Consider the following 27,118-nt stretch of genomic DNA (forward strand, 5'->3'; position numbering starts at 1 on the left):
CATATTAGCACTGGTGCCAGGTTGCCGGTGTTGTGAATACGCATTGAGCAACTCCCTCACTGCAGTTACTCTAGCACAGGTTTATCTTGCAACAAGCCTGTAGAGGATGTCTGAAGACGAGGAACTTACTAGGAGCAAAGGTGACCGAGCTTCATCTTTGGTTTCCAACAACAGCTCACTGGATAGAGTATGCACGTTGCATACTGCATGTTTGTACCACCTCAGTAACCTCACCGTAGGTCTCTTGAAGTACCTCAGCTGAGTTGCCCAGATGTACCACAAATACATGATGAGACTTTCAACATCTGTCTAGATGAAGATATTAACATCCAGACAGGTTTACAGTCACAACTAGCAGTTACTTTTACTGTATACTCACACACACGTACTGCACACTCATATGGAGTACTTTTCCTAACAACAGGGGGTTGTTTGCAAATGCAGCTGACTTCATGCCATAATTACTTTAGGAACTGGTTCATCTACCTTAAATACCTGTGTAACCTTGTTACTGCTCACACTCTTTAATGTTTTTTGCCCATCTGCAGAAAGGACAGTGCATTTGGAGAGACAGGAGACAGCGGTACAAACATAGAGCTGGCCACACTCCCACCTTTGCTTTTGAGTTCCTTCTGTGGCAGAATGCTGTCCAGTGGCACGAATTAGCAGGAGCTGCTTTATGGCTTCTTCCCCCTTCTCTCTGTCATCGCTTACTTGCTTACTCCAGGAAACAGATAAACATAACTGACTCGATCTGTAAAGCAAATAATTTCTCACAGGGTCTAGGATCATGTTCCATTCTTACAGGCAGCAGCTACCTCCCTGTCTGTGCCTCCACCACTGCCTGTGGAGCGCATGCAGGTTCAGGAAGACACCAAAAAGGAAGAGATCTTGCATTACATGATGACAGGAACAGTGAACAGTGGTCCTAGTGGTGGCACTGGGACCAGACCTGATCTGACGTGCTATACTGGGAATGGGATGACGTGGTGGACACGTTCGCATGCTCTCAGCAAGCCGGAGTCACTGCAGCGCTGGGCTGTGGGATTAGCACTCAGGAAACTTGAGCTGCTCCATTGTAAGCTTCCTGTGATCTTGAGCAAAGAAAATCTAACCATGTCTTCAGACATAATCAGGTGTCATAATCCCATGGAAGTAACTTGAATAAATACCTGTTGGACTCAGGTCAGATCTCTGCAATGTATCGTCTCATTTCTACGTATCCGGACTAGTTCTGGTGCTGGGTTGAGTTTGATTTTATCCAGGTCAATGACAACCCTGTTCCCCAGCCTTTTTTATCTTGCTGACTTTCCAGTGTCTGAGGTAGGAGATAAGGCACAAAGTATCACCCAAGACACTCCTCCCCTACTCAAACACACTTCTGATTATTCATTTCACTAATTGATTGCATTAGGGAACTGCAGCATCAAGCATGTCACATTTAGGACACATCTGCATTTTCCCTTTTAATACCTCTTCATGATTTGCAATGTATTTCTCTCATTTAGAGGCAGAATAACATTTCCTAACACAGCCTGAATTTATTCAGAAGCACAGAAGTCAGTTGCCTTTACTACTGACAGATGCACTTCAACGTAATTAGTTTCATGACTATTAATGAAATAACTCATTTGAACTTTTGCCACTAAAATGTTAATGAGTAAGACCAGAGAGAGGTTTTGTAATGGGATATAGATCCTTTCACCTCCACAGCTTGTTAGTTCAGATCTGGCCCACGTCCACAGTGACCAAAGGTCGTTATTACCTGAAGACTATTCGATAATCTGTACGAGATGAGTTGGTAGCATTAAGCCCATGGTCAGCCAGGAACAGCTCCAAGATTTGCTCTCAGCAGAAAAGCAAAACAGAGAAAGGTCACTGTAACGTGCTACTTTTATATAGCTGTGGTCAGAAAAAATTCAGCCCTTACGACTGTTTACCCAGAACCTTTCACCAGCAATGAATTCAACGAAGGCAGAAGAGAAATAATCTGAACTGAAAAAGCTTGTGGATCTTCTGTGCAAGACACAATTAGCCTCTCTGACTCACTGCTGCAGATTGTTGCCTTTTAGCGTGCTCCTAAAGGAAAACTGGAAAATAACTCATCAAGTCACAGAATGGTTTGGGTTGGAAGGGACTTTCAAGCTTATCTAATTTGAACCCCCCTGCCATGGGCAGGGGCACCTCCCACCAGACCAAGCTGCCCAAGGCCCCATCCAGCCTGGCCTTGAACACTTCCAGGGATGGGGCACCCACAGCTTCTCTGGGCAACCTCTTCCAGTGCCTCACCACCCTCATAGTCAAGAATTTCTTCCTGAGATCTAATCTAAATCCATGTTCTTTTAGTTTAAAGCCGCTCCCCCTTAACCTGTTACTCCCCAGCTTTCCTGTAGGCCCCTGTAGGCCCTGAAGGCCGCTATCAGGTCTCCCTGGAGAAACAGTAAAACCCATACAAGATCATGCTTGATCTTTCGAAGTTTTAACCAGCCACTCATTAGGTTCAAACATTTCAGAGGCAAAATGTGTTATTCCTAAGCTCCTGGTATATTGTTCACTGTCACCGCTAAAGCAAAACAAAAGGTTACACAGGGTGTTCAATGGTGGCCAGCACATGCAGCATCCACAGGCTTCCAAAAACCAATGCTTTTCTGTTCGGGTAGTGATACAATTTACCCCATAAATAAGCACATCCCAAAAGGAACAAGTTCACCCTGACGGCAGCTGGGTGCAAGCCTTGAGAACGACCACTACCTCCTCACAGCCTGGCAGCAACATGATGTGCTCAAGGCCTTACAGAACTGGGACAGGTCCCATTTTCCTGGGGAGCTTTAGGTAGGGTACGCACAACCTAATAACACAGAGCTCCTAGCACTACACCCAGGCTGGAAACCCTTCCCGTGGGACCCAACATGGTCTTGACCCAGGTTATGTGTCTCACTAAATGTATGATACCTCCAGCACCATATTCCCTTGCATTGCCAGCTCACGGCTGCCTCTATATTGACTCAAAATGTGGCCACGTAATGAACCCTGAACACGTCCCCGAAGCACTGATTTTCAGGCAGATGAGGAATATTATCATTCTGCTGATTAGAACCCAAATGCAGCTCCCTAGCTTACCTTTCCCTTATCTTTCCCTTCCCGTCTGTAGGCTGCTACGAATATACTTTTACTAGGACTGGATTATCTTCTAAAAGAGATCACTGGCAAGAGATCTCACAAATCCTCACCATTCATCTCGGCCATGGAAAATGAAATGAAAACTGCCGAATGTCGCCTCGAGCCTGTGTGGATTTGATGCTATGACAGAAGCGCTCTTCCAAATGTAGTTATGGCCTACAGCCTCCGAATGCCTGCGTGTGCAGATGGCAGATAAATGAAATGCTTGTAAGGGGCTGGTATTCCATGATTTATTTTTTTTTTAAATAAGGATCAAGACTTAGGTTTCATCTTTAATTTTTTTTTTCTTCCCCCCAAAAAAGTCACGTTATATAAGACAGCTAATTTTTTTTTCTTTGAAGGAGAGTCACGGCTTAGATAAAAATCAGTCACTGCTCTAACTGGGCACTGTCATTTATTTACAGATGCACACGTGTATGCCTGTGATTGGGGTTTCCTTAGCAATATACAATACCTCAAAGAGCCAAGAAGAATTTATTGAGCAGAATTATCTTAGGTTTCACAGGGGCAGGGACTGACCATGCCCGCATTTTTCAGATGCCAGCATCCCCACAGTGAGTCTGTTTTTTAGAGTGGAGCTGCTCCACACCTTTTGCAACCAGCTTCTTATAAGGTGTATCTTCGTAGGAGCCAACTGGGGAGGTATTATAACCACAGTCACCTCCAAAACCTTGAGACAGCAGTAGGGTTAACATCTCACTCCACGCACCTTTCAAAGGCAGACCTTCACATTACACCCAGCAGCCTTAACTCCAGCTTTTTGTCCATTCAGAAGCAGTATTTTCCTTCCATTTCCAGCTTTTAAAGGGCGAGCCTTACACGTAAGAGCCAAAGAAAAAACTCACTAACTCATTAAGAAACCTCCAAACCCCACACCAATGTGCACAACTGCACTTTTCCCTGCGTTATCCTTGGATAATGCCTGTGCTCCTTGGATAACTCCTGGCTGCGCTGAGCCTGGGACTGGCTGGCTTTGAGAAAGCCCTGGATCCTACAAAAGGCTCAAACCAGAAACCCCACCACTAGGTACAGCATCGTGGTGGCAGGCTGGTCCTTACAGCCAGGCCGCCACGCTGCCAGCCAGTGTTGTCTTCTTTAAGCACAGCCGCACTCAGATGGTTTGTTTGTCAACTTTAGTACTTAATCCAAACAGCCTGCACACATATTGATATTACCAGCCAAGGGTGTCCAAAGGATTACCTCAACGGAGCTAAACTCTATTTGTCTTAATTCAGAGGCTTGACAGGGAAAAGTGCTGCTTCAGTCGCACTGCTGGAATGCCATGCTTTGATGCTTCAGAAATGGGACGTTTTATTCAGTATTTATAATTTCCTCAGAGAGCGAGCTATGGCACTATTTCCCTATTGACAGATTATTTTTTTTTCTGTTTGCAGTGATAATTTTTTTTATTTTTAGTATTTGGGCTTTGTCTAAAGTGGGATCTTCTGCACTTCACGGTGACGTTCCTGAAATAACTTTGAAGAAGAAATAATGAGCCTCCCGTTACTTTACAGGTTCTCTAATACAACGTAAGCAGCTTTGCAAGGCTTAGCTAGGCTCTGCTGACCTAACTGCACATTTCACTCCTACAATAAACTAAAATAAACAGGCTGCTTCCAAAACAATCTGCCAATTAACATAGCGATTTTGGTTTTCCTTGTTAAAAAAGATAATCCCAGTCTTTCAAAAAAGTCAAAGTCAGAGTTATGGAGTAACAGTGGATCAGGTTATAAGAAACCTCTCACGTTGAGAGCGACAGCCTTCATCTTAAGCAGCACATCAACGCTGCTCTGAGGCTGTGCGTTGGCTGCTTTATTTTTAATATCCAGTAATTCAGGGCCTTTTCTTCGCCTACGATTCGGTTTGCGAAGAGCTGTGTCCGAATCCCTGCTGGCTGCCGTGCTGGGCTGCTCACCGATCAGCATGGCGGCGTTTGTGCAGGATGTGTCTGCTACCGTGGCCCCGCAGAGAGCATCAGGTCGCTGGCAGCTGGATCTGAGCCCCAGCAGAGCCTGCCCGAGCTGAGCAGGACCCTGGCAATGTCTTCGCACACCAGAGGCAGCCCGCTGTCACCTGCCTGCCATAAACTTGCCTGTGTTTGCTCCAGAAGAGGCCAACGACCGATTTTTTTATTAACGGACATATTTAGGAGAGATAAGCTCGTGGAATTTACTATCCGGAAGATCAACGTCTGTGGCACTGTGCAAAAGGGAAAGAGGCAAGGCTTTCTTTGACGCCTCCACGCTGTGCATATATTGATACTGGGAGCTATTTGGAGGAAAGGGCATTTAATTGGAAGAGAAAAAACAATTTTCTCTACCACCACTCCCGTAACAAAACTGTGTGGTTATCAGACTAAACTAACACCCGAGCTGCTGCCATGAACTACGGCGAGTTAGAGCAAAGGAAGAGATGCAAAGTTAGAGCAAAGGAACCCAGCAGCTACTCACATGGCAACGAGCCTCATCTCCCTGCGTGCCACCGTCAGCACCCGCAACGCATGAATGAAATGAAAAGCTGTGCATGGGAGGTAGATTACTATATTTTTCTTACCTAGTTTCATTCAAAAACAAATCCAGAAACACACTGCTACAGGCTTCTAGCCAGGCGTTTGTAAGAGTACGTGCTTTTTGTAAAGGTGTGACCCTCTTGAGAAGAGCTGACAGGAAACACTGCTGAAAAGGGCAAAATCTTCCAAGGTGCCCCATTTTTTCCCACCGCTCTCCCTACACACAATTCCGTACCTCTACTGGTGTGTGTTTATATTGGAATCATCCAGATTTTACTAGGACTGGGTTACTTCGGCTTCAAATTCAGACCAGCCTAAGGGGGGACCACAATCTAATTTGGCTTTCTGAACATCGCAAGTCCTTAGATTTAATCCAGTAACTCCTACGCTGAGACCAAGAAGTTGGGCTTGGCTACGGCGTATCTTCCAGGCAGACATCTGCTCTTGAGAGGAAGAAATCCAGCGACAGGAACGCACCAATTCCCGTAATAATTTGCTCCAGTGCATACCCACACTCATCACTACTGACAATTGCTGCGCACAGTGTTTTACTTCAGGCAGCGGCCCTTGCTCAGCATGCCTTTTCAAGGTAGAAGAGCTCTTACTGCTCAGTATTTTCTTCCCTTTCTGCTGCTGACATGCTGATTTGGGATAAAATCACCAGATAAATGCTTAATTTTTTTTCCTCAGAGGGCATCCTCAGCAGTTCCTTTGCAGACTCGTTTACAACTTCTCCAATCTTCCCTTTCCATGGAAGGAAAAGCCTGACCTGCCTAAAACAGTATAATCCCCCCAAAAAGCTGTTTCAAATCACTGGATGTCCAATAACTCCTTTATGTGTAATCGGAGACCATAAATGCAAGCTGGACCTGCTCGTTTTCTCTACTGGGCACCTCACCGAAGACGAAAAACATAAAGAAAAGCTGGGATTTCTTCCCTATTGGCTGTAAAAACCGGAGACCAAAGCACTCACCAGCTCGGTGACACAAGACAAGCTGCAAAATGGGTGCCTACCCAAAATATTTCACAGGAGGACGTCCTCAGCCCTTGGGAAGAAATATCAAAGAAGAAAAAAAGATGGCAAAAATGAAAAGCCCGGTACAAGGCCCAAACTCCTGCCTCGTCAGAAGGAAAAAGCAAGGCCCAGAGCAGTTCAAGCGCCCTGCAGCCCAGCACATGTTTGCTCCACCTTTTGTGGGTGCTTCTCCGGGTAAGACGAAGCAAAGGAAATGCTGCACAAACAACTCGCCACGCAACTTCAAGGGGAAATTTTAATTGCACAAAAATAAAGGCCTTTGGCTTTATCATTACAAAACCAATTTTACCTTCGTCCTCTTGCGTGTTTGGATTTCTCTTGATTGTGCAAGTGAATACATCACCTGATTGTGCAAGATCTGGCAAGGTGACATTTATTCAGCAAATACATGTAAGAGACTGAACTTCTGAAATGTTAGATGCATAAATGTAATCATTTGCTTTCCTGTAATTATTTCAGGCTGTAATTTAAATACCATCCCTCCAATACAACTATGTATAAAAGATGAGTTCTCCACTGAGCATGTAGATTTGAAAGGCATCCTTTCAAATAGCAATGGATATATTAGCTATTCACTCTCATATGTCAGCTGGATGTTCATAAAATGCTATTTAATGAAAATTTATAGGGCAGGAGCACAGTGGCACTTCACATGGGAATGTCTAAGCCCTACCACTCTATCTTCACACATGTACATCCATAATATTGAGAAGAATCATCTTGCAGAAGAGTTCACATAGCACCAGCCAAAGAAAAAAAAAAAAAAAAAAGACCTGGATAATGAAGTTAGAACATGGTAGTTTTTGTTTTTTCCCTTTCTGTGGCTTCCAGAGCACTCTTTGGCAGTATCTCCCCTACTGTGTTATTCTGTGGTATTTCATTTTTTCTCCACGTAAGCTGTCACTCAGAAGCTTGCATTTATGTACCCATCCATACATCACAGCTCTGTACGTTGAATAATTCAGATTATTCATCCGGAAGATATTAAGAAATCCTACAGCCTTTATTTGTAGATGCACAGAGGGACTTCAAGAACCTTTGCTTTGAATCAACACTACACACTCACGGAAAGAGAAGTTTTCTGGCTTGTGTGCATGCAGTCACCAGTTCTCCTCTCTGAGCTACTGCATCTCCGAGGCCAACTTAAAGTGCGATACAATTCTGAGATCCTCACCGGGGACAATACTTCCCGTTGGCATCTCAAGAAGAGTTTGATAGCATTTAAGCCTGCCTCTGCTCTCTCTACTCCTCAGTCAATAAAATGGACATACCGAGCAGTTGCTAGAAGAAAGCCAAGCGAGACTGATGCCCGGCTGCTGCTCTGCTGTGGTTCCTGCTATTAATTATGCACAAATTCCTTCCACTTTCAAGGGTTTATGGATGTCTCGCTGGCCTGGCTTCATTTCGCTGCCCTTTATTGCAGTTTCAAAGACTCGCCTGGCTCAGGTGGTCTTTTCCTTCTCCTGACTTGGAGCCGTGTCGTTACCACTGCAGCGCCGCGGCAAGGAGCGGGAGCCCCGAGGCGAGCAGAGCAGCTCCTCCCGCAGAGCTCGCGGGATGACACGTGGAGCTCTTCCTCTGCACAACGCACACACCACATCCTGTGCCACCAAAGGGCTGCGGCGGGCAGCCGGGGATCCCCAACCACCCGCTGCAACCACCTCCAGCCTGCACAAGCCCTAATCTGGGGCTCCTGCTCTGGGGATGCCTGCGAGGAGGTTGGTGCCGAGCCCGTGGCGTCCCACCTCCCTCCCGCGGCCGCTGCAATCTCTCTGCAACTCCTCTTGCGTCACCACCTGAGACCGAATTCAGCCCTCAGTATTTTTAGAGGGCAAACTGGGCCGAAACACCTTTCATTACGGGAGGCGGCTTGCCTGAATCAGTTCCAAGCAGGTGTGTGGGGGCACCACGCAAAAGGTGATTAACACACCTCGCACAGCCAAGGCTGCAATTAAGGGGAGAATTCCCAAACGGCTCAACCCACAGTTTTGCACAGGAAATGCAATGGAAGCACAGCACCACATTTCTTGGCTAATTGTTTCCTGTTTACACGAAGCCCAGCACTGAAGGGATCCAATCACGGCGATCACCATAGCAGCTAAGCACTGCGCTGCTTAATTATGTTTTGCGAAGAGGAGTTCAGGCCATGCTTCAAAGGCTGGCCTCTCCTCTTTCAAACTCGCTCTGTCCTTGACTAGAGGGGAGAGGCTTCAATGTGCACCCCTTTTCCTATCCTGACCATTAGGCACCCTTAGGTCAGCAGTCTTTATACCTGGGAAGACTTCTGAAGAGAGATCCAAAAAGACTCGACAGAAAACAGTACATTTTTTCCTGGCCTTGCCGAAAATAGCAGTCTCGAGTCCCTTGCAATGGAGCTAATTTTCCCAACTTTTGAGATGTTGACCAGGTGGGTTTGGTGATTGTTTTTCCCCCTGGACTCATCCTCCGGTCTTCCTGCTCGTTTCTCAGCTATTTAATCTGCCTAAACTACGCTGGATTGAACTAACTTCAGTAGAGAAATACGTAATCATTCTGACAACAATTAAAAACTGCAGAGCTAGCCAATCCATTCATTGTGATCTTACAAAACAAGTGCAAAATTTGACGCTCGTGAAAATGGAAACTGCCTCTGAAAGCATCACAAACCTGTGCTTTTTCTCTCCCTAGGCAGGCACTGAAGCGCTGGGAAGAACAGATTGATCTCTCTGCAGTTCTGCAGGCTTTGGGAAAGGATGATCGGAGTCCACGTGACTTTACAGCTGGAGTTGTCCGCCACTCTTGTACTGATAGATAGCAAAGAACAGCGTTATTGTAATTCTGTAATTCTGTACTGGGCACCCCAGGCCCACTAAGCTGGGCATGACAAGGTGTTGTTGCTGAAATGTGCTGAAGCTGCCGTGCTCTCAGGGACTTGGCTACCTGATTTCACCTTACTCTGTCTACAGTAAAGCCTTCACCTTGTACGGTTGGCTTTATGGTCACTTCTGTGGAGAGCAAAAGGAGAAGCACTAAATAAGGGCAGAAAGTGCTGGTGTCCCCAGCAAAATGATTATTTTACAACCAAAGAGTAATTGTGTTGTCTACTGGTAGCAGAGACAGTACAACTACGTACACAGAACAACCTAAAGCCAACTGTGATCTTTGGAGAGCCTTTTCTGCAAGGTGAGAACATTTCACATCTCATTAAGGCCTGAAATGGTCTCGTGCTTTTTGCTTCTGGAAGTCTGTACTTTATGCTTCACTTCCTACTTATTTGACTTAGAACCTGGTCCTGACTTTTAAACCTGCCTGCAGAAAAGCATGAAAGTGGAAAGCTTAAAACTTTGCTAGTACAATACAGCCCACATGGCTACAATGGCAGCGCTTTAAGAAATGTTTTAGCTCTCCCAAATTAACCTCTTATCAGATCTCGTACGGTTACTCAAGCGACATCAAAAGCGACTGTCGTAATGCATTGCTATAGAAGTTACAGAGTGAAGTTACACTGAAAAGAGCAGCAAGTGTAGCTGTTCTACCTTTCACTCGGAAAAAATAACCCTGTCAGCTCTGAAACCACCTCTGAATTCAGTGAAATGAACTTTTATGAACTTTACCATGCACGGTAAGCTGGGACGCGAGATGCAGCTCACTCTTTTGGTGAGGAGCCCCAAAAAAAAGTTATTTACCTGGCGTGGGTTAGAAATATGATTACCATTTCAGCACACTTCAGTGCCTGCTGGGGCGAGCTGTTTCACCAGCACTCACGGAATGGTACAGCTGGACACCTCTCTGGGCACATCACAGAAACGTTTTTTGGTTTTGTTTACCAGCTAAACATCAGAAGCTGTATGAAGCTGAACAGATCATAACCCGATAAGGGCGATGAGCAAGCAAGCAATGAACATCATACGGATGCAAGAGTGGCAGCAGGTCCCGAGTACTGCAGATTTGGTCAGATGGGTTTCATCACGCACGATTTAGCTGCTGAATTTAACCGGTGAAAACGCTGCAGCCCATCAGGAACTAATAAACCACCAGGAGGAATCTGGAGGCGTCCTGAATTATGCTCGACTAGTAGCAAAAGCAAATGGTGTTAATACTGGCAGAACTGGTTTAGTGCACCTTCCACAAAAAAAAACCAAAACTGTAAGGATTTGAAGGAAAATATCTCAGCCGGTGCTTCCACTGGGTGCAAAAGTATTTGTCGTGTTTGGGGAAGAGTCAATGGAGAAATCTGTCAGATGCAAGTAACAGCAACATGACTGCAACACATCAGCACCTCTTTAGACTCGAGCAAAGATCTGAACAAAGCCTGGAAGGTATTTACTCCTAAATCAGTCAAATATGCAAAGCCCAGGATTTGCACACATTACCTCCAGTTATTAGGCAAGGAAAGCTAATCTGAGGAAGGTCAGCATGCACTTAGTGCCGACGTACTTTTAAGAAAACAAGACAGAGAAAAGCCTGACAAAACATTTAGGAAAATCATAAGAGGATTGTGAGAGAATCAAGCCTTGATATGGATTTGAATCTCGTGTCTTTCTAAGTTAGCGTGCTCTTAGGGCTGCTCCTGGTACAGAAGAAAACTTCTCCCATGCCAGCCGTGGGAGCTTTGGCTCAGCCAAGTGTGGCAGGGCAGGGTTTGCTAACTCAAACAGGGCAGCAGAAGCGTAGCAGCCACACGTACACACAGAAAAGCTTCTTCTGAACACATTTCTGATGCCAGCCACTAAAGGCATCCCCCAAAAGAGATGGACAATCAAAGGGATGAAACAGCGGGATGTTGCTCCCTGGGAACCCTTCCCCAAGCGATGCTGCTTACAGCTACATCAGGAAGCCTCGTGCAGACAGTTTTAAAGCCCAGGCCAGATGCCGAGCTGAACCCTACGTCAGCTAACGGCAGCAGAAAGGATTTCATCCAAGGAGCTGGGAAATGCAAGTACCCTTTCAGGCAGCTGCCAAGTCTGCAGCTTTGGAAAGTATCAACGTACCGCGCAGGCCAGTAAGTAGTGCTGGATTAAACGTGAATGCTAAAGGTCTATTAAAGTCATTAAAATTAACTTAACAGCTTAGACTTAATAACATCTGAATGCATTAAGATGTCTCTACACGCTTGTAAAATAAAAAGCTGGAAAATCTGGCCTAAGATGTCACTAATAGATGGATGTTTCCCTGACTCTGCCCATAGCCCCAGGCATCTTCGAGAGGTACCAATCCCTTCCACCCAGCTTACACCAAACGTCTGGGGTGGAGGAGAGATCCCCCTTCCCGGGACAGAGTGCCACACCGAAGATGAAGCTTTCTGTTTAACTTATCTGGCAAATACACCAGAAACACCAAGGAAGCTGGGATGGAAAAGATGGACTAATCTGATGGAGAACTTGCAGCTCTGGTCATCATTTAGGCATCGCTGCACGGGTCCGTGGTACCAGGCACTGCTTTTGAGAGCCAGTGAGTAAAAGTCGAGGGAGTACAAGCACGCACCCTCCTGATCTTGCTTGCAAACATATTTGGCCCAATACTCACTCAGAATCGGTGACAAAAAGTAAATCCCAAGCCGAGGGAAGCTGGCCTCAAGTCCTTAGTGTCACCACCGAAACACCTGGAGGGCTTTCGGCGCCTGGTTCACGAAGCCACCAGCCACTGCTGCTACGAGGAAACATTTCACAGGAGAAAACCCCGGAGGAGCTGCGAGTTTAACGCCCTCCAGCACTTGCAAAAGGCCCAAGTGAAAGGCGCCAGGATTTGCAAATCGTGAATTTCTGTTTGCAAAGGCCAAGTCTCCCCGCTGCAACTAAACCTGCAATAAGCAGCACCGTAAATACAGCTTAATGGCACATAAATAAGGTTTAGGAAGAAGAACTGGAGTGCAGAGGGCATTGCTTCAACACAGGGAGGGTTTCAAAGGCACTGCCAGCGCTGGATTACGCTCGGTGACACTGGGGAGTGCTGCCTGTCCCCTCCTGGTGTGGCACGCTGCTGATGAGCAGGAAAGGGAAAGGGGAAAAGCACACTTCATCCGCAGCAAGGCTGCTGCAAGGTGACCCCGTGCGGCACAAGCTCTTGCAAACGGGCATGTCACACTTTGTGAGCCACGAGGGGAGAGGCTGTCTGCTAATTAGCTTGCTGGTAATTGGCCGTGCAGTGTCGTTCCTTGAATGAGGACTGCTGGGAAAACGCTGGACATCATCTGACCAAAAAAAAAAAAAAAAAAAGATAAAAGGGAGTTATGGGATAGTAACTTAATGAGCTGGGCTTCAAACTGGCCTTAAACAGCTTGGGCTAAAAACCTAGAGGTGGATGAGAAAAATAAATGGTGACCTGATCGGAAGAGATCGAGAAGACAAACTGGACGCGACCATCCGGGATACCCACAGACAAGATTTTGGAGCCTGGGCTGTAAAGGGTGAAAAACCTGAAGGTGTAAGTGTCCTTGCGTGTTAACCTGCATCCTCAAAGATTTTAGGGGTGTTGCTTATGACTGGTGCTGATGGTATTTGGGCAGATACGCAGGAAGTGAGCTGTACCGTGAGCCGCACCGGAGCATTGCACATCAAGAGCAGACAGCCTTTGAAGTGACATCGTTCGATGGCCCCGTCTGGAAGATCAAAGCAGGAAAGCACGCCAGGCTGCGAGGGCACAAGGCTCCAGGAGCCGGATGAAGCTCCTCTAGGAGCATCCCACCAGCCTTTGGCTCCCTGTGCAGTGATGGCAGAAGCAGGACAGACGCAAACACAAAGGCCCTGATCGCACAGCGTCTGGGGCGCAGCCCTGGGAGCAGAGATAAAAATCAGCACATCAGGGAACGAGAGGGGAAAAGGCAGCGCGAGCGTGAGTCAGCAGGCAGCCAGGCGAGCCTCTTCGGAAGGCGCTGCAGACGCGGGCGGCGCGAGCAGCCACAGCGCCGTGGAGGAGACTCGCTTTCGGAAGCGATATTTATAAGGCATCAACTATTTAATACCTGCTTAGCACATATCCATAAGCTCTGAAATGCCTCCTCTGAGCCAACACCCGGACTTGGATCTCTTTCCCCTTCCTGCTCTCTTTGCCTAGCCCGTGGCCGTGACTCCTGAGCAGCCCGTGTCCCCGTGCAATCGCCGAGCGGCTCAACACGGAGAGGGGCTGGAAGAGGAGCACTCGAGGATTGCACCCCAGCCAGCTCTAAGCCCAGGACACAAGCCCTCAGCACTTTGATCTTTGTGGATTTTGTGGATTTCCAGCCATCCTCCACGGATCTCCACCTGCTCCCTCCCGTGTCAGCTGGCCCTGGCCGCCGGATTGCAGCCACGGTTGCGTGGCATGATTCGTGGGGCAAGGGGACGGCCCCAGGGAGCTCCTCCAGCACCAGCAAACGCTGCCGAGGCAACCCACCTTGACACCAGCTCCTTGTGCAAGGTGCGTGACGGGGAGGCCGGCACTCTTGCCTCACAGCCTGGCTGACATTCAAGGGGCAGACTCCGACCCAGCGGCCAAGGAAAACACGCCAAAGTTTGCACCAAGTGCCTCAGCCTACCTCATGCGCCACGGGGGGCTCTCCCAAGTGCTGGAAATCAAAAGAAATCAAGACAAGGCCTGTCAAGCCAAAAGGCTGGAACATGATTGTAAAAAGAAAAGTGTAGGCAAGATATTTGAGGTCTGCTGTGAGCCTCCCTCAATCGCATGTGCCACTTAAATTGATGCTACTCAAAACTGCTCACCTTACGGACCAGAGTTAAGGCAAGAAAATAAGGCAAGAAAAGCTCTTGGAGAGCCTGGGATGGAAATCTGCGCTCCCAGCTACGCTGTCGATAGAGGAGAGATGCTCACAGATCCTTTTTTCTTACCCTCGTCTGTTTTTCTTCTCGGTCAAGGGCACGCTACCACAGATGGCATGGAGAAGAGCTCTGCTTGTTCACCACGCAGTAAAATGCTGTTGGCTGTTACGATTTCTCCCTGGCTTGCCCATTTTATCAGCCTGGCGTGCATTTTTACTAAAGGTAGACACAACCTCTTTTCTCTTTCACAGGATCACAGAATTTCTAGGTTGGAAGAGACCTCATCGAGTCCAACCTCTGACCTAACGCTAGCAGTCCCCACTAAACCATATCCCTAAGCTCTACAACTTTACGGTCTTCTAGCATCTTTCCCAATTATTCCACTTACAGTAATGACTATTTAAAGACATGTACACTGTCACGCTCGTTTTACATACCAGATGCTGTATTACATTCATCCAACACACACAAGTTTAGGATCTCTCTCTTACACTGAAGCCAACCGAAGTTTTTTTTCAGGACTTTTCCAGCCAGTTGCTGGAATGTGGCTTGTAAAAGAGAGCTGCCTTTCATAATGAAACATGAGGCCGGCTGAGCAAAGCCACAAACAAGCAGGCTGCTTCTTTTGGTATTGATCTGCTCCAGAAGTCAAGGACCAAGCCGCTCCACCAGAAGGTAGCAGACCTGGGCAGAGCCTTGGACAAGGGGCATCCCAGTTAGCGTCAGATACCCAGAAATGTGGCGGCGTGAAGGCAGTATGATTGGCACCAACCGCCAACACAAGCAAGATTAAAAAAAAATAATAATAATAATGTATTTAACTCCCCGGTATTTACAGAGCTCTGAAACAACAAATAATGATTTAACAAAACAAACGGATGGCTTGTGTACACAGAGCCATTGCAAAAGGGACTCACCCCAGACAGCTCTGGCGTGAGTGGTACCAAAAATAGTATTTTTTTTTATCATGCATGAGGTCAAAAAAGGGTATTTAAGCACAGAGGTGACTAAGAGACAAAAGGTTGAGCCGGGTCAGTACCTTGCTTTAGATGGTGGCCAACAGCTGTTGAAAAAATGTTAACGGGGCAATGCTCTCACAAAATCACTGCCTCTTGAGTAACGTGTTTCATCAGGGGCCCACAATCAGTGCTGTGTACCCAAATTGCTGGCTCGCTTAACACGACCTCGTGATGCCAGCTCCCAACGAGGAGAGGCGGTGAAATCACCAGGGGCGAGGAAGAAACACGACGCGAGGAACCTGAACCTAAGGTGTCCGCAGAGTCCTCAGCTCACAGCTCTCTGGGTTGTGACCGGCAGAGATGTGAAAAAAGAGCTGGAGAGCCAGCCCCCGCAGGGAGAGCAAAAAGGAAAAAAAAAATAAAAAAAATAAAAAAAATCCCAAGGCTTTCAGCTGCCTGGGTACGTCGTACGCTCAAAACCACAAAACTCCCATTAATGTTTACAGAAGTCCTGCAGATGCACGAGGGAACAGGAGACCTAGAGGGAAAATTCCCAATTAAAGCTAAAAGGAAAAGTACAGAAGAAAGAAGCCAGGCTTCGGGGAGATTTGTTAATAAAAGCGCTATCTGAATGGGACAGCGCAGCAACTTTGGCATCCCGCTTTTGTTTATACCGAGGGGATTTTATTACCGCCCTAAGTACCTCTTAACAGCTGTAAATGAAAAAGAAAAAAAAAAAAAAAAAAAAAAAAAAGGGAAAAGGAAAAAGAAAACCAGACGTTTTTACTACCCAGAGGATCAGACTCCTGAGTAATACCATCCTGGTGTTTTTACTGACGTGAATTTGGCCCCTTGTTTCTGCCTCTTAAAACGTTAATTGGAAACCCCTAGGATTGCTCTTTCTAGGTGTATTTATTTGACTGCAGGCTCAATGCATACAGGGCGAATATTCGTCCTTAATCACGCTCAGGACTGAGCGCAGATTTCATGTCCAGGGGTAGCTGAGGCCATCAGATATCATAAGCAATGCATTCAGTTGGAGGAGCTCACGATCGTGGCGGATGGTCAATTCCTTTTGCACTCCATTCGCAGGCTTCGTAGGCTGGAACCAATTACTAGCAAATTTTAAAAATTTCCCTTTAAAAGTTTCCATCGGAAGACGTTGAAGAGCCTGAAGTTTTACAGGACTATCTGAAGGACAATTCCTTCCATAAATCTGCAATTAGGACTGGTCTGTACTTTAGGAGTTTAACCCCAGGGTAACAATAAATTGCCTTCCCTCCGATATCAGCTCGGCTCTTCTTACTCCTCGGCTGCCACCACCACGGAGGCAAACGCGGCGCTAGGGCAAGCGTAAAGCTCACAGTATTAGTGTAAAGCAGTCACGGTTTCTGAAATCTCATCACGTAATTACTCGTCTGGCTCTTACCACCTCAGGACCTCTTTGCGAGATGGTTAAAAATAAATAAAAACGAACAAATTTGCGCTGAGCAGGCCTCGCTGCCCCGCGTGCTGCTTGGTGCAGAAGCCACGACGTGCCCTCTGTGAAGCCCTGAGATCCCTGGCGTGAGGCAAGCTGCTGAGTTGTGTTACCTCCTCCTCTTCCCCGCTCCAAGGAGGTCAAAGATTGCTCGGCAGCCACCTCTGTGGCCAGCCTGACGTCAGCTTGCTTCTCGAGTCCTTTCACCGCGCTCCTGGTCCGTAACTAAGCCTTACGGCAACCACAAGCCCCCAGCGGAGTCAACAAGGGCTGAAATTGAAGATTTGCAGTGGGGCACGCTACAAGAGGCAGAGGGAAAGGCAGTACCACGTGGCACCGCTACTTGGGATCAGAAAGCAACGTGTGTTACCGCTTTGGCCAAGCTCCTCAGGTGCAGTGATATTTCTCCAAGCTGCAGAAACTTCCACAGGCACTCACAAAGGGAGCAAAAGGAGGAATCCCAGCTCTGCACCTCCCGCACGCTCACTGCAGCTCTTCCCTTACAAAGTTTCCACCTTTTTAACCTCTGTACTTATTCTTCTCGGAGCAAGGCAGTCTCTGTCTCATAAAAACTAACAGGAGAAGAGCATGCAGCAGCCCAAACCACAGCAGCACATGACCAACGCATGGCTGGAAGAGGAAAGTGGGGAAAGGGATGCTGCTGCAACGTCTGGGAAGAGCCCAAAGGCATGCACGTACAGCACAAGGTCACCTGCACTCACGTCAGCTGCTGCCTCCTCCAAGTGGAAGGAAACCGGGGCTGAGCGAGGGCTTTGTGCTCCCACTGCATTCGCCCGGGGCGCAGAAGGACCCCGGGAGCTGCCAGCAGCCTGTGCCTTCGCCCATCCTCGTGAAGCTACGCCTTGGGGGAGCCTCCTCCTACCAACTCTGCCCAGATTTTGACATCAAAGGGCAAAGGCTGGTTCCTTCTGTCTGTCTGGCCAAAGGTCGGCCTGTCTGTCTGTCTGTCTGTCTCCGCAAGCACCCCTCAATCCCGGGACTCCTGACCCCGCTTGCTGTCTCTGCTGCCAAACCGTGGGGCTGGTTGAGGACGCCAGTTGCGTTTTCCAAAACGCCGCAGTAATTCAGCATCCCGCATCTCCTCCTCAATGAAAGCGTTCCTAAATGTTCACGTTCACTCTTGAAAACGACGACAACCTCCTAAACTACTTCACGCTGGCCATTCTTACAAGTTTGTGATCCCCAGATCACACCGAGCAGAAGAGATGGCTTCGCTCCCAGAGGCTCAACAATTCCTGAAGCCCCAGGACGAGAGCTGTGCTCAAACTCCAGGGACAGGGTGAGTGAGTGAAGGGCCAGCGCCCACCTTTCAGCGGCAGACTGCATCCAGAGGACACCAACATGTTTATCTTGAGGATGACATTTTTGTGCTGCCCTCCCTTCTGCTTTTTTTTTTCTCCTCTCCAAGCAAACACAGAGAAAATACTGGATCATCTGAACCCTGAAACGACACATACTGCTACTCCCTGCTGGCTCTGTCCTTGTGCTTTCAGGGCGGCCAAGCGCTGTGATCCTGCGATACGTTGCCTTTTGCTCAGGAAGGGATGGAGGAAACACGAAGGAGGGGGTGTTTTCTAATTCCTGTGGCACCTGTGCTGCTCTGTACTGCAAGGAGAACCCTTAGAAATCCTTCAGGCTGTCGGCTTTGTGGCCAGCTGGCACGTAAGCACAGCAAAAAGCCCCTTTGGGCACTGCAATCAACGTAAAGGTGGGCTGCCTTCTCAGGCTGACTGCATTGGCTGAAGTAAAACAGCCTCCACGGCCAGGAGCAGCGAATCGTCTGCCCTGTGCGTCCTCGCTGTGGCACACGAGAGAAGGACAGGGTGACTGCAGCATCCCTCTGTGTCCTCCCCTGGCATTTAGAAAGCACTCAGGGAAAGAAAAAAAAAAATAAATAGAAATTTGCATCAGTTTTTGGCTGCCATACACGTATGCCTGGAGAGAGACAGGCACAGCCTCTCATTCTTGATTTTTGCATGAGGCAAGAGCAGCTTAAGTGGATGAGAGAAGCTTGTTCTGCATTTAGGAAACAAACCTGTCCAGAACGACGGTGCCTACGTGAATTATTAAAAGGCAAGCACATCTTCAAATCCGAATTAGCTGACCCTCTGCTCTCCCACATCTATTTTCAGTCTTGACTGGAAACAAATCACGACACATGAACTTCTCAGGCACTCGCTGACTCTTGTAGATGAAAGTTTCAGGCAGCAAGAGGTTAAAAACAACTTACTGCACTAGGGTGTGGGGCTTTTTAAATACCCGAGTATTTCTACTCATCTGAGGCTCACAGAGTTAATTTCACAGTCCTGTTTGAGATGCCAGTGCTTTTAAAATATAGTAATAATGATAATAATAAAAAACTAGTGGCTTTTCACAGTGCTTCCCTCTGTCCCAAAGGTTGATTAACAAAAAAAAAAAAAGGACTTTCTGTAGCTCAGCCCCACAGCATCCCCGGGGAACAGCCACGGGGCTTTCATCCTGCTCCTGCTGCCACCTGAGAGCACGCTGCCGGCTGCCAAGGGTTAAAGGAAGAGGAGAGAGAAGGGAAAAGCAGCACCCGGCATCCCGAGGGCACCGAGAGCTGGGGACAGCATCCCGGGGGCTGTGCCGCAGCCGGCGGAGCAGCAGCAGAGGAAAAGTTTCTGCGATTTTCGGCAAGCCCTGGCGTGACGTCACCTCGGGCAGATAATCCGGGCGCAGTCAGCACAGGCCTCCTGCCTCCCCATTGGCGAGCCCCTCGTCAGCAGACATCTGAAGATAATGATTATTGGCCAGGCAATTATAACAGGAACAACTGGCACCCGCTGCCCGTGCCCCGACCTGGCGCGAGGCGGGGGGACCCCGGCGCTGCCGCCACCCGCCGCCCGCTTTCTGCCACCCCACGGCCTGCAGCCGGGAGCTGGCACCGTGGCGCCGCCGGCCCGAGCCGTGAGATTTCCCGCAAAAAAATCCCGATTTCTGTACCCCCGGGAAGCCAGGGGCTGGGGCTGCATCCCCCCTCACGCGGTAGCTCGGTTCAAAACGGAATAAAGATCCACCTGCAGCCCATTTGCTTCACCCCTCTCCGAAGAAGTTTGGGAGGAGGTGCTGGGAGAGTTGGATCTGGGAATCTTTTAAGCAATGGTTTTAATAAATGCCTGACTTCACCCCGATTTCACTCCCATGGGGCATTCACAGTATGCTCAGTGAGGTGCTGCACCTGCCGTCACGAGCTGTGGCACGGGTGGCACTGCAGGCAGACGCAGAGACTCCCCACAACGTGAGGTGTAAGGAGCTGGATGGCAGCACACGAACCTCTCAGATCTTTGGTCTCCTCAAAACCAGTCTCCTGGGGAAGAGAAGCGACTCGTGCTGCCTCCCCTGAGAGAGCAGCAAGCGGCAGGGCCGCCCCTGCAGCCCCTGGCACCGCTCCTCAGCTCCTGCCTCCACACCAGGGCCAGGCACACGCCGAGCTGAGCACGGAGGGAGGCACAAAACCCATCTGATTCCAGGCACCGGGGCATGGGCTGTCCCTTTTCCCTCGGTGCCAGACCAGCAGCATGTTTTCAGCACTGCTGATTTAGGCCCGAGCCCGACAGAGGTCCCTACATGACACACGCTGCAGGATGAGGGCCCCGTGAAGTGAAGGAGAACACGAGGACCCAAGCAAGGAGGACCCAAGCAAGGAGGGACCTCATTTATGGCTACGAGACCTCTCCGCCATCAGGGGGGCCACGTTCACGCCGGCCTCAGAGGGAACGTGTCCAGAGGAAGATGTGGGAGTGAGGAAAGCAACCCTGGCACGAGGGCGTGCTGGGGAAAGCTCACGTACCAGCCAGCGGTGGCGTATCTGGTATGCAGGATGTTCCTTGGCCCCAGGGAGCCAAGGAGCTCGGGGAAGGCTGGATGGAGGCAGAGGAGGTTCAGCCCGGGCTGGTGAGGAGCAGCCATTTCTTTCCTCGCACCATAATCCACCCAGACCAGCCCCGCCGGTACCTAGGGGCACGCTGCTACCCCCGGGCTTCCCGTTCAAGCTTTTCCAGCTCTTGGCTCGCTCGGATATAATTAAAGGGGCTTGTGAGGCTTTAAGCAGCCCAGAACCCAGAGGGTACATAAAGGGATTCACGGCCTGCCTAAATCTGGGCTACGTCTTCATACGCGATGGAGCCAGGCTCCGAAGATGCTCCTCAAAATTCAGAAGACACGTTCAACACCTAGGGCCACTTGGTCACCCCCGCCGTGCTACAGACCTTCTTCTGGGGGTGCTTTGTAAGATATCAAGAAATTTTTCTACAACAGAAGCAAAATAAGAAATGCCACACCTATAGAGCTTGTTTACCTCCACGCTAGGGTGCTGCATTGCATTCTAATTTAAATGCCTACTACAGTACAAAATCTTGCCACAGTATTCTTTCAAGCTAGACCACCTAGCCCATCTTCCAGTCCAAACAACTGTGTTTATCCCGATAAATTACTGCTTAGGAACCTCATCTCACGTTAATGCTGCATACATTAAAGTTATGCCCACAAAGCCAGGGACTGCCATTGATGCCAGTGCAGGTGAACGTACAGCGTCATCCTGAGACGATGCAGAAAAGCCTTCTTGTAAGGCCCTTAGCCACTGCGTGTTACCTGTTAGTTCTCCCCTGTAATACCAGCTGCTGGAACAGGACCTGCTCCATTGAGAGAGGAAGTTTCCTGAGGATAAAAACGCACAGTTTAACTTGAAACTCGGAAGAAGCTTCGCCTGCATTTTCAGGAGAAGCGTGCTGTGACAGAGACCTCAACGGGCACAGCACCACATCACTTGCAGACACGCTCCTGGGCCACGGGCAGGCTGCTCTTCTCTACTTTCAGGTGAACGAAACGTACCGATTCACTGGCTCCCTTACAGAAGGCAAAACCAGGCTGCAAAGCATGCGTGCACAGACCGCCGTGCCTCTTCAGAGGCGCAAAGCTGATGGTCTCCTGCTTTGAACCCGGAAAGTGGGAGCCTCACGCTGCTGGAGTCCCCGCTGGCTAACCTCTGCAGCACACGAGGCAGCGAGGGAGGCTCTAATCGCCCTGCTTAGCGTTTAGACAGTGCTCCACGGCCTCCGGGCCCTCCGCAAACGCTACCAAAGTCATCGTTTCAGCATTACTACCCCCACCGTCTCTCCCAGCTGGGGAAACTGAGGCCCAGGAGAGGTTATGTAATTTCCTCAAGGTCACATAACGAGGTGCGGGAGAGCCCGGCGATGACACGGGGAGTCCTGGATCCTACTCGTGTTCTTTAACCTAAACTGCACCTCCTGTGGGTTGTTACCCAGCTAATACACGCTCAGATCTTCCCCCCTCCATCCTCTTTTACCCGTTTGCCCTATTCCCACACCAGTTTGCTCCCGGAACATGGGCAAACCGGGCAGCATCCAGCACTCCCAGCCCGTGCACACCTACATGCCCCCATCCCTCCCGAAACAGCCACGGGTCCCCCTCACCACCTACCGAGCTCAAACAGAGCCTTTGGTGCCCATTCCCTTTAGCCTACCCCCAAAAAATCCAAGCCACCCTCGTGAAATAAGGACGGGATGCTCTCAGGTCCCCTCCTGGGACCTTTGGGGGATGTGGGTGCTCAGTGGGGTGCCAGGTCCCCGGTGCTGGGGGGGGAGAGCGGGACAGGGCTGCGTCCATCTGCAAGTGTCCGTCGGGGAAAGTTGATGAGGAGAGGGGATGGAGAGGAGGAGGAGGAGGAGAGGGGATGGAGAGGGGATGAAGAAGAGGAGGAGGAGGAGAGGGGATGAAGAGGAAGAGGAGGAGGAGGAGAAGGAGGAGGAGGAGAAGGAGAGGGGACGAAGAGGAAGAGGAGGAGGCGTAGAGGGGATGGAGAGAGGATGAAGAAGATGAGGAGGAGGAGGAGAGGGGATGAAGAGGAGGAGGAGGAGGAGGAGGTGGAGAAGGAGAGGGGATGAAGAGGAGGGGGAGACGGGATGGAGAGGAGGCTGAGGGAGGATGAAGGCGAGGAGGAGGAGGCGGGGGGCGGCGGGCACAGCGCCCGCGCGTGCCCGGCGGGGTCGGGGCAGGTGAAGCGGCGGCGGCGGCGGGGCCGCGCCCGCTGCCCACTCACCAGTTCTCCTGCATCCACTGGATGGCCTCATGCTCGTTGAACTGCTTCTCGAATTCGTATTCCTGCAAAGTCAACGCGGACATGTTCATTGGCCCGGTGGCTGCGCAGCCGCTCCCCGCGCCCGAATGCTGCCTCCGCCTCGGGAGCCGGGCCCCCGCCGGGGAGCCCCCGCCTCTGGCTCTGGCCCGCCCCGCCTCAGCGGTACCCCGGCTTTGGCATGGCACGGCACGGCTCGGCTCGGCTCGGCTCGGCTCGGCTCGGCTCGGCTCCGCGCCTCTCCGCCCGGGCCCGCCGGTCTCCTCCTCTTCTGCAGCCGCCGCGCAGCGCCCGGGGGCGGCGCGGTCTTAGTGCCCGCCCGCCGCCACCACAGACACCACCCAACGCCAGCCCTCTCTTCCCAGCCGGCACCCCCCGAAAACCCCTCGCCCTAATAGCGAGACACCCCCCTCAGCCCGTACCCAAGCAGCCACACACCCCTTCACCCCCCGACCCAAACAGCGAGACACCCCTTCACCCCCCCACCCTAAAATCAAACAGCACGGGATGAGGTGAAGCCGCACCTGCCCCCCCACCCCACACACACACCTCATCCAACACCCAAAATAGTAAAAAAGCTCCCCAAAATAAAACCCGGCCCCCTGCCCTTCTGGTGTCCCCGTTCAGCATGCACCTGCTCTGCAAGGGAAGGGGGTGTCCCTGAGGTGGGCGACGTGCTGCGCGCCCCCAGCCCTGCTTTTGGGTGCCATAGGGTCAATGGGGCCTGTGGAGCCTGGACCCTCGCCTCAGGGAGACCCTAAGTGCAGAGCTATCTCCCGCTCCGCTCCTCAGAGAGCACATAATGTGTTTATACATCCTTAATTTTCCTCGTTGGGCACGCAACGTGTCCTTAATTTTGTCTTTCCTGCCTCATCTGCCACACGCTGGTGTCTCCAGCTGAGCTCCTCAACCACCCTGGGCATGTTTTACTGCAAGAGCTGGGCTAAAACAGTCCCCACTGGGACCCCACTGGGACAAAAAAAAAGGAAATGGAGCCCTCAGGTTGTGGGATATCAACAGCTAACCGGTTTGATGTTCAAGATGTTTGCATCTTGACTATCATGCTTGTCAGTCATGTTTTTCGACATTTTTTTTTATTTTTTTTTTTCCCCCTGACAATTAGAACTCTTCTTTCCTAATGTGGGCTGCGTTTATCACATCATCATCTGACTTGGGTTTTAAACAAAACACACGGCTCACACTGAAAGAGCAAGGCGGTGCTAAATTATTATTTATTACTACTGCACCCAGAGGCCCTTGATGAACCAAGGTCCAGCAGTCCTGTCCTCAAAGAGGTTACTGTCTGTAGAGACGTGACGAAGGGGGAATTCGTGTTTTCCAGACAGAGAAGGGAAGCTCAGAGAGCTGGAGGAGCTTTCAGGACAGCTTCACATCAGCTTTCCACAGCCACCAAACTGGCTGTTGGAGCAGGGTTTGGGTAAAGCTGCCTTCGTGTGCACTCCTGCTCCAAACGACCTGCCCCTAAAGGAGCACGGTGGTCTTCCAGATGTTCACCAGCAGGCAGCTTCGGTGGACGGGGAGGGAAGAAGGAGAGAGACATCTCCAGGGTGGCCATGGACAACATTTTGTGGATGTCTGGAAGCACAGGGTGAAGCGCTCCTCCAGCTGCAATGCTCAGGCTCTGAGCCATGGGACTGCTCCTTGCCGTCACGGTGGAGGAGAAATGCCACCTCCAGCCGAACAGTGGGGTGGCAGCGCCCTCATCACGGCGTGTGCCTGTGCTTACTCCAAGGGCGGACGCCACGAAAGGCTGCAGGTGATATTACTCATGTGTCTGAATCATATCTTTAATAGAGATATGTGGAGACGTTCATTTGCGATACAACAAATGCTGATGTACGTTAACTCTCTTTTGTCAGGAATCATGGAGTCACAGAGTGTTTTGGGTTGGAGGGGACCTTTCGTATCATCTAGTTGCAACCCCCTGTCGTGGGCAGGAGCACCTTACATCAGACCGGGCTTTCTGGGCTGCAAGCACACGCTGTTGAGCTTCTTGTCAAGCAACACCCCCAAGTCTCCCAAGTCACCCCCAAGCTGCTCTCAAACCATGCCCAGCCTGTACCTGTGCTTTGGATTGCTCCAGCCCAGATGCAGGGCCTTGCTGTTGGCCTTGTTGAACCTCAAGAAGTTCGCACAGGCCCACCTCGAGCCTGCCCAGGTCCCTCTGGCTGCCATCCCTTCCCTCCAGCACGTTGACTTCACCACACAGCTTGGCGTCATCGGCCAACTTGTTGAGGGTGCACTTGATCCCACTGCCCATGTCACCAACAAAGATGTTAAACAGCACCAGTCCCAAAACCGACCTCTGAGGAACACCACTCATCACCAGTCTCCACTTGGACACTGAGCCATTAATCACAAAAATTTGAGTGTAACTCTTTGGTTTCCATGTGCCTTAGCATAGTTTCCAGGAGGAAACTCCATCATCTTGCCAGGCACAGAGGTGAGACTGATGGGCCTGTAGCTCCCCAGGTCTTCCTTTTTTTTTTCCCTCTTTAAAAACAGGGGTTATGCTTCCCCCTCTTCCAGTCAGTGGGAACTTCACCAGACTGCCACAACTTCTTAAATATGATGGACGGTGTCTTAGCAACTTCACCTGCCAGTCCGCTCAGGACCCATGGATTCATCTCATCAGGTCCCATGGACTTTTGCACCTGCAGGTTCCTTAGGTGGAGTGACTCTTAAACAAGTAAATCTGGACCCCAGCTTTGAGCAAATATTTGGGTATTATGTAAACTTATTCCTACGAGCAGCAAAATACGTTTCTTTTGTCTAAAAGATGGAGTTGTTACAGCAAATCCACTCCCTTTCTTTTAGCAAGCTTAAACTCACATTTTATAATCAGGCAGGCAATCTTGATGAATAGATCCAAAGGATGTAATACACCCTCCTGATTTCTTGCAAAACCTTGTCCGATAATTCTTGAGTCAAGCCTATTTATTAGTTGTTTTTTGTTGTTGTTGTTGTTTACTTTCTGAGACAGCAACAGTGCCACGCTTCTACTTTTTGCCCAAAATAAACCCCCATACAGGTCCTTTTAGTTGTTTACAAGGAAAATGTATTGGACTGAATTTCTGGAGTTACCAGAAATTTTAATTTGAGAAAAAACAAACAAACAAACAAACAAACAAACAACAACAATATCCCCTTTTTGCAAGTCCAAAATATTTTGCTTTAGAAACTTGAGCGGCTTAATGGCTTATCCTATCTGATTATTACATGAGTACCTGTTGGGTTGAAGTTGATGGCTTGGGGTTTCTCCCCCACGGAAACAGTTGTTCAGAACATAAGTATTCTGTGTGCAAAGTTTCCAGAGTGCATCGATGGGCTTCAGCAGCCCCAAAGCGTAAGATTAGCCAGAAGCTTTGAGCGAGACCTGCTCCCTTGCCAAAGGTTTCCCCAAGGCCATGTAAGAGCTGGCAAGATGTAACAGAGCTAAGCTGAAGGCTGTAATGCGCCTGCAATTTCTGCCTGGAAGGAGCATCTCCAGGCCACCAGCTGCTGTCCAGGCTTGGCAGAGGATCTGTGTGGTGTTTGGGGCTCGTTTGGGAGCGCTGACATTCAAGTCCCAGCAGTGCTGGAAAATCAGCTGCTGCCATTTCAGGAAACAGAGCCGCAAAATGCCAAACTCCTCTGAGATTCAGAAGAGTCTCCAACGCACAGTGGGGATTTCTCCAGGTTTGCCATAGCTCACAGGACTTCTACTTAGGTCAAGCAATCTGCAGTGCATCCTTCTTCCCTTGCTGTCCCAGTCCCATATGGGCTACCTGAGAGATCCTCCTACCACGTGGCTATCTGGAAGTAAACCTCACCAGCATTTACAAATATTCACGGACACTGGAAGAAGGTATAAAAACCTCCATGGCCTTAAGGAGTTTGTAAATCCTGCTTCTAGTTGCTTATATCAGTTGTATTTGAAAACAGTAAACAAAAATATATAGCCTATTTTAGGGGAATATAACTTTTACGTACCATTTTTAAAGTAATTTAATTACTTCTCACATGAAAGCAGCACCTTGAAGTGAAACTTGCAAGTGCCTTGCGTGAGAAGGGATGTGGAG

The 27,118-nt window shown here is 49.5% G+C and overlaps 1 protein-coding gene across 1 annotated transcript in view; it reads right to left on the reverse strand.

Moving 5' to 3' along the window:
• The window catches only part of ELOVL6 (ELOVL fatty acid elongase 6), a 59,481-nt gene extending 36,197 nt beyond the window's left edge, over positions 1-23,284 (reverse strand). The window contains exon 1 of the mRNA XM_084518676.1: positions 23,001-23,284. Coding sequence (XP_084374802.1) covers positions 23,001-23,089 — 89 coding nt within the window. The 5' untranslated portion in view covers positions 23,090-23,284. The remainder of the gene's footprint in view (positions 1-23,000) is intronic.
• Between the last annotated feature and the right edge of the window lie 3,834 nt (positions 23,285-27,118).

Source organism: Aythya ferina, assembly GCF_964211825.1.
Source record: "Aythya ferina genome assembly, chromosome: 4".
NCBI lineage: Eukaryota > Metazoa > Chordata > Aves > Anseriformes > Anatidae > Aythya > Aythya ferina.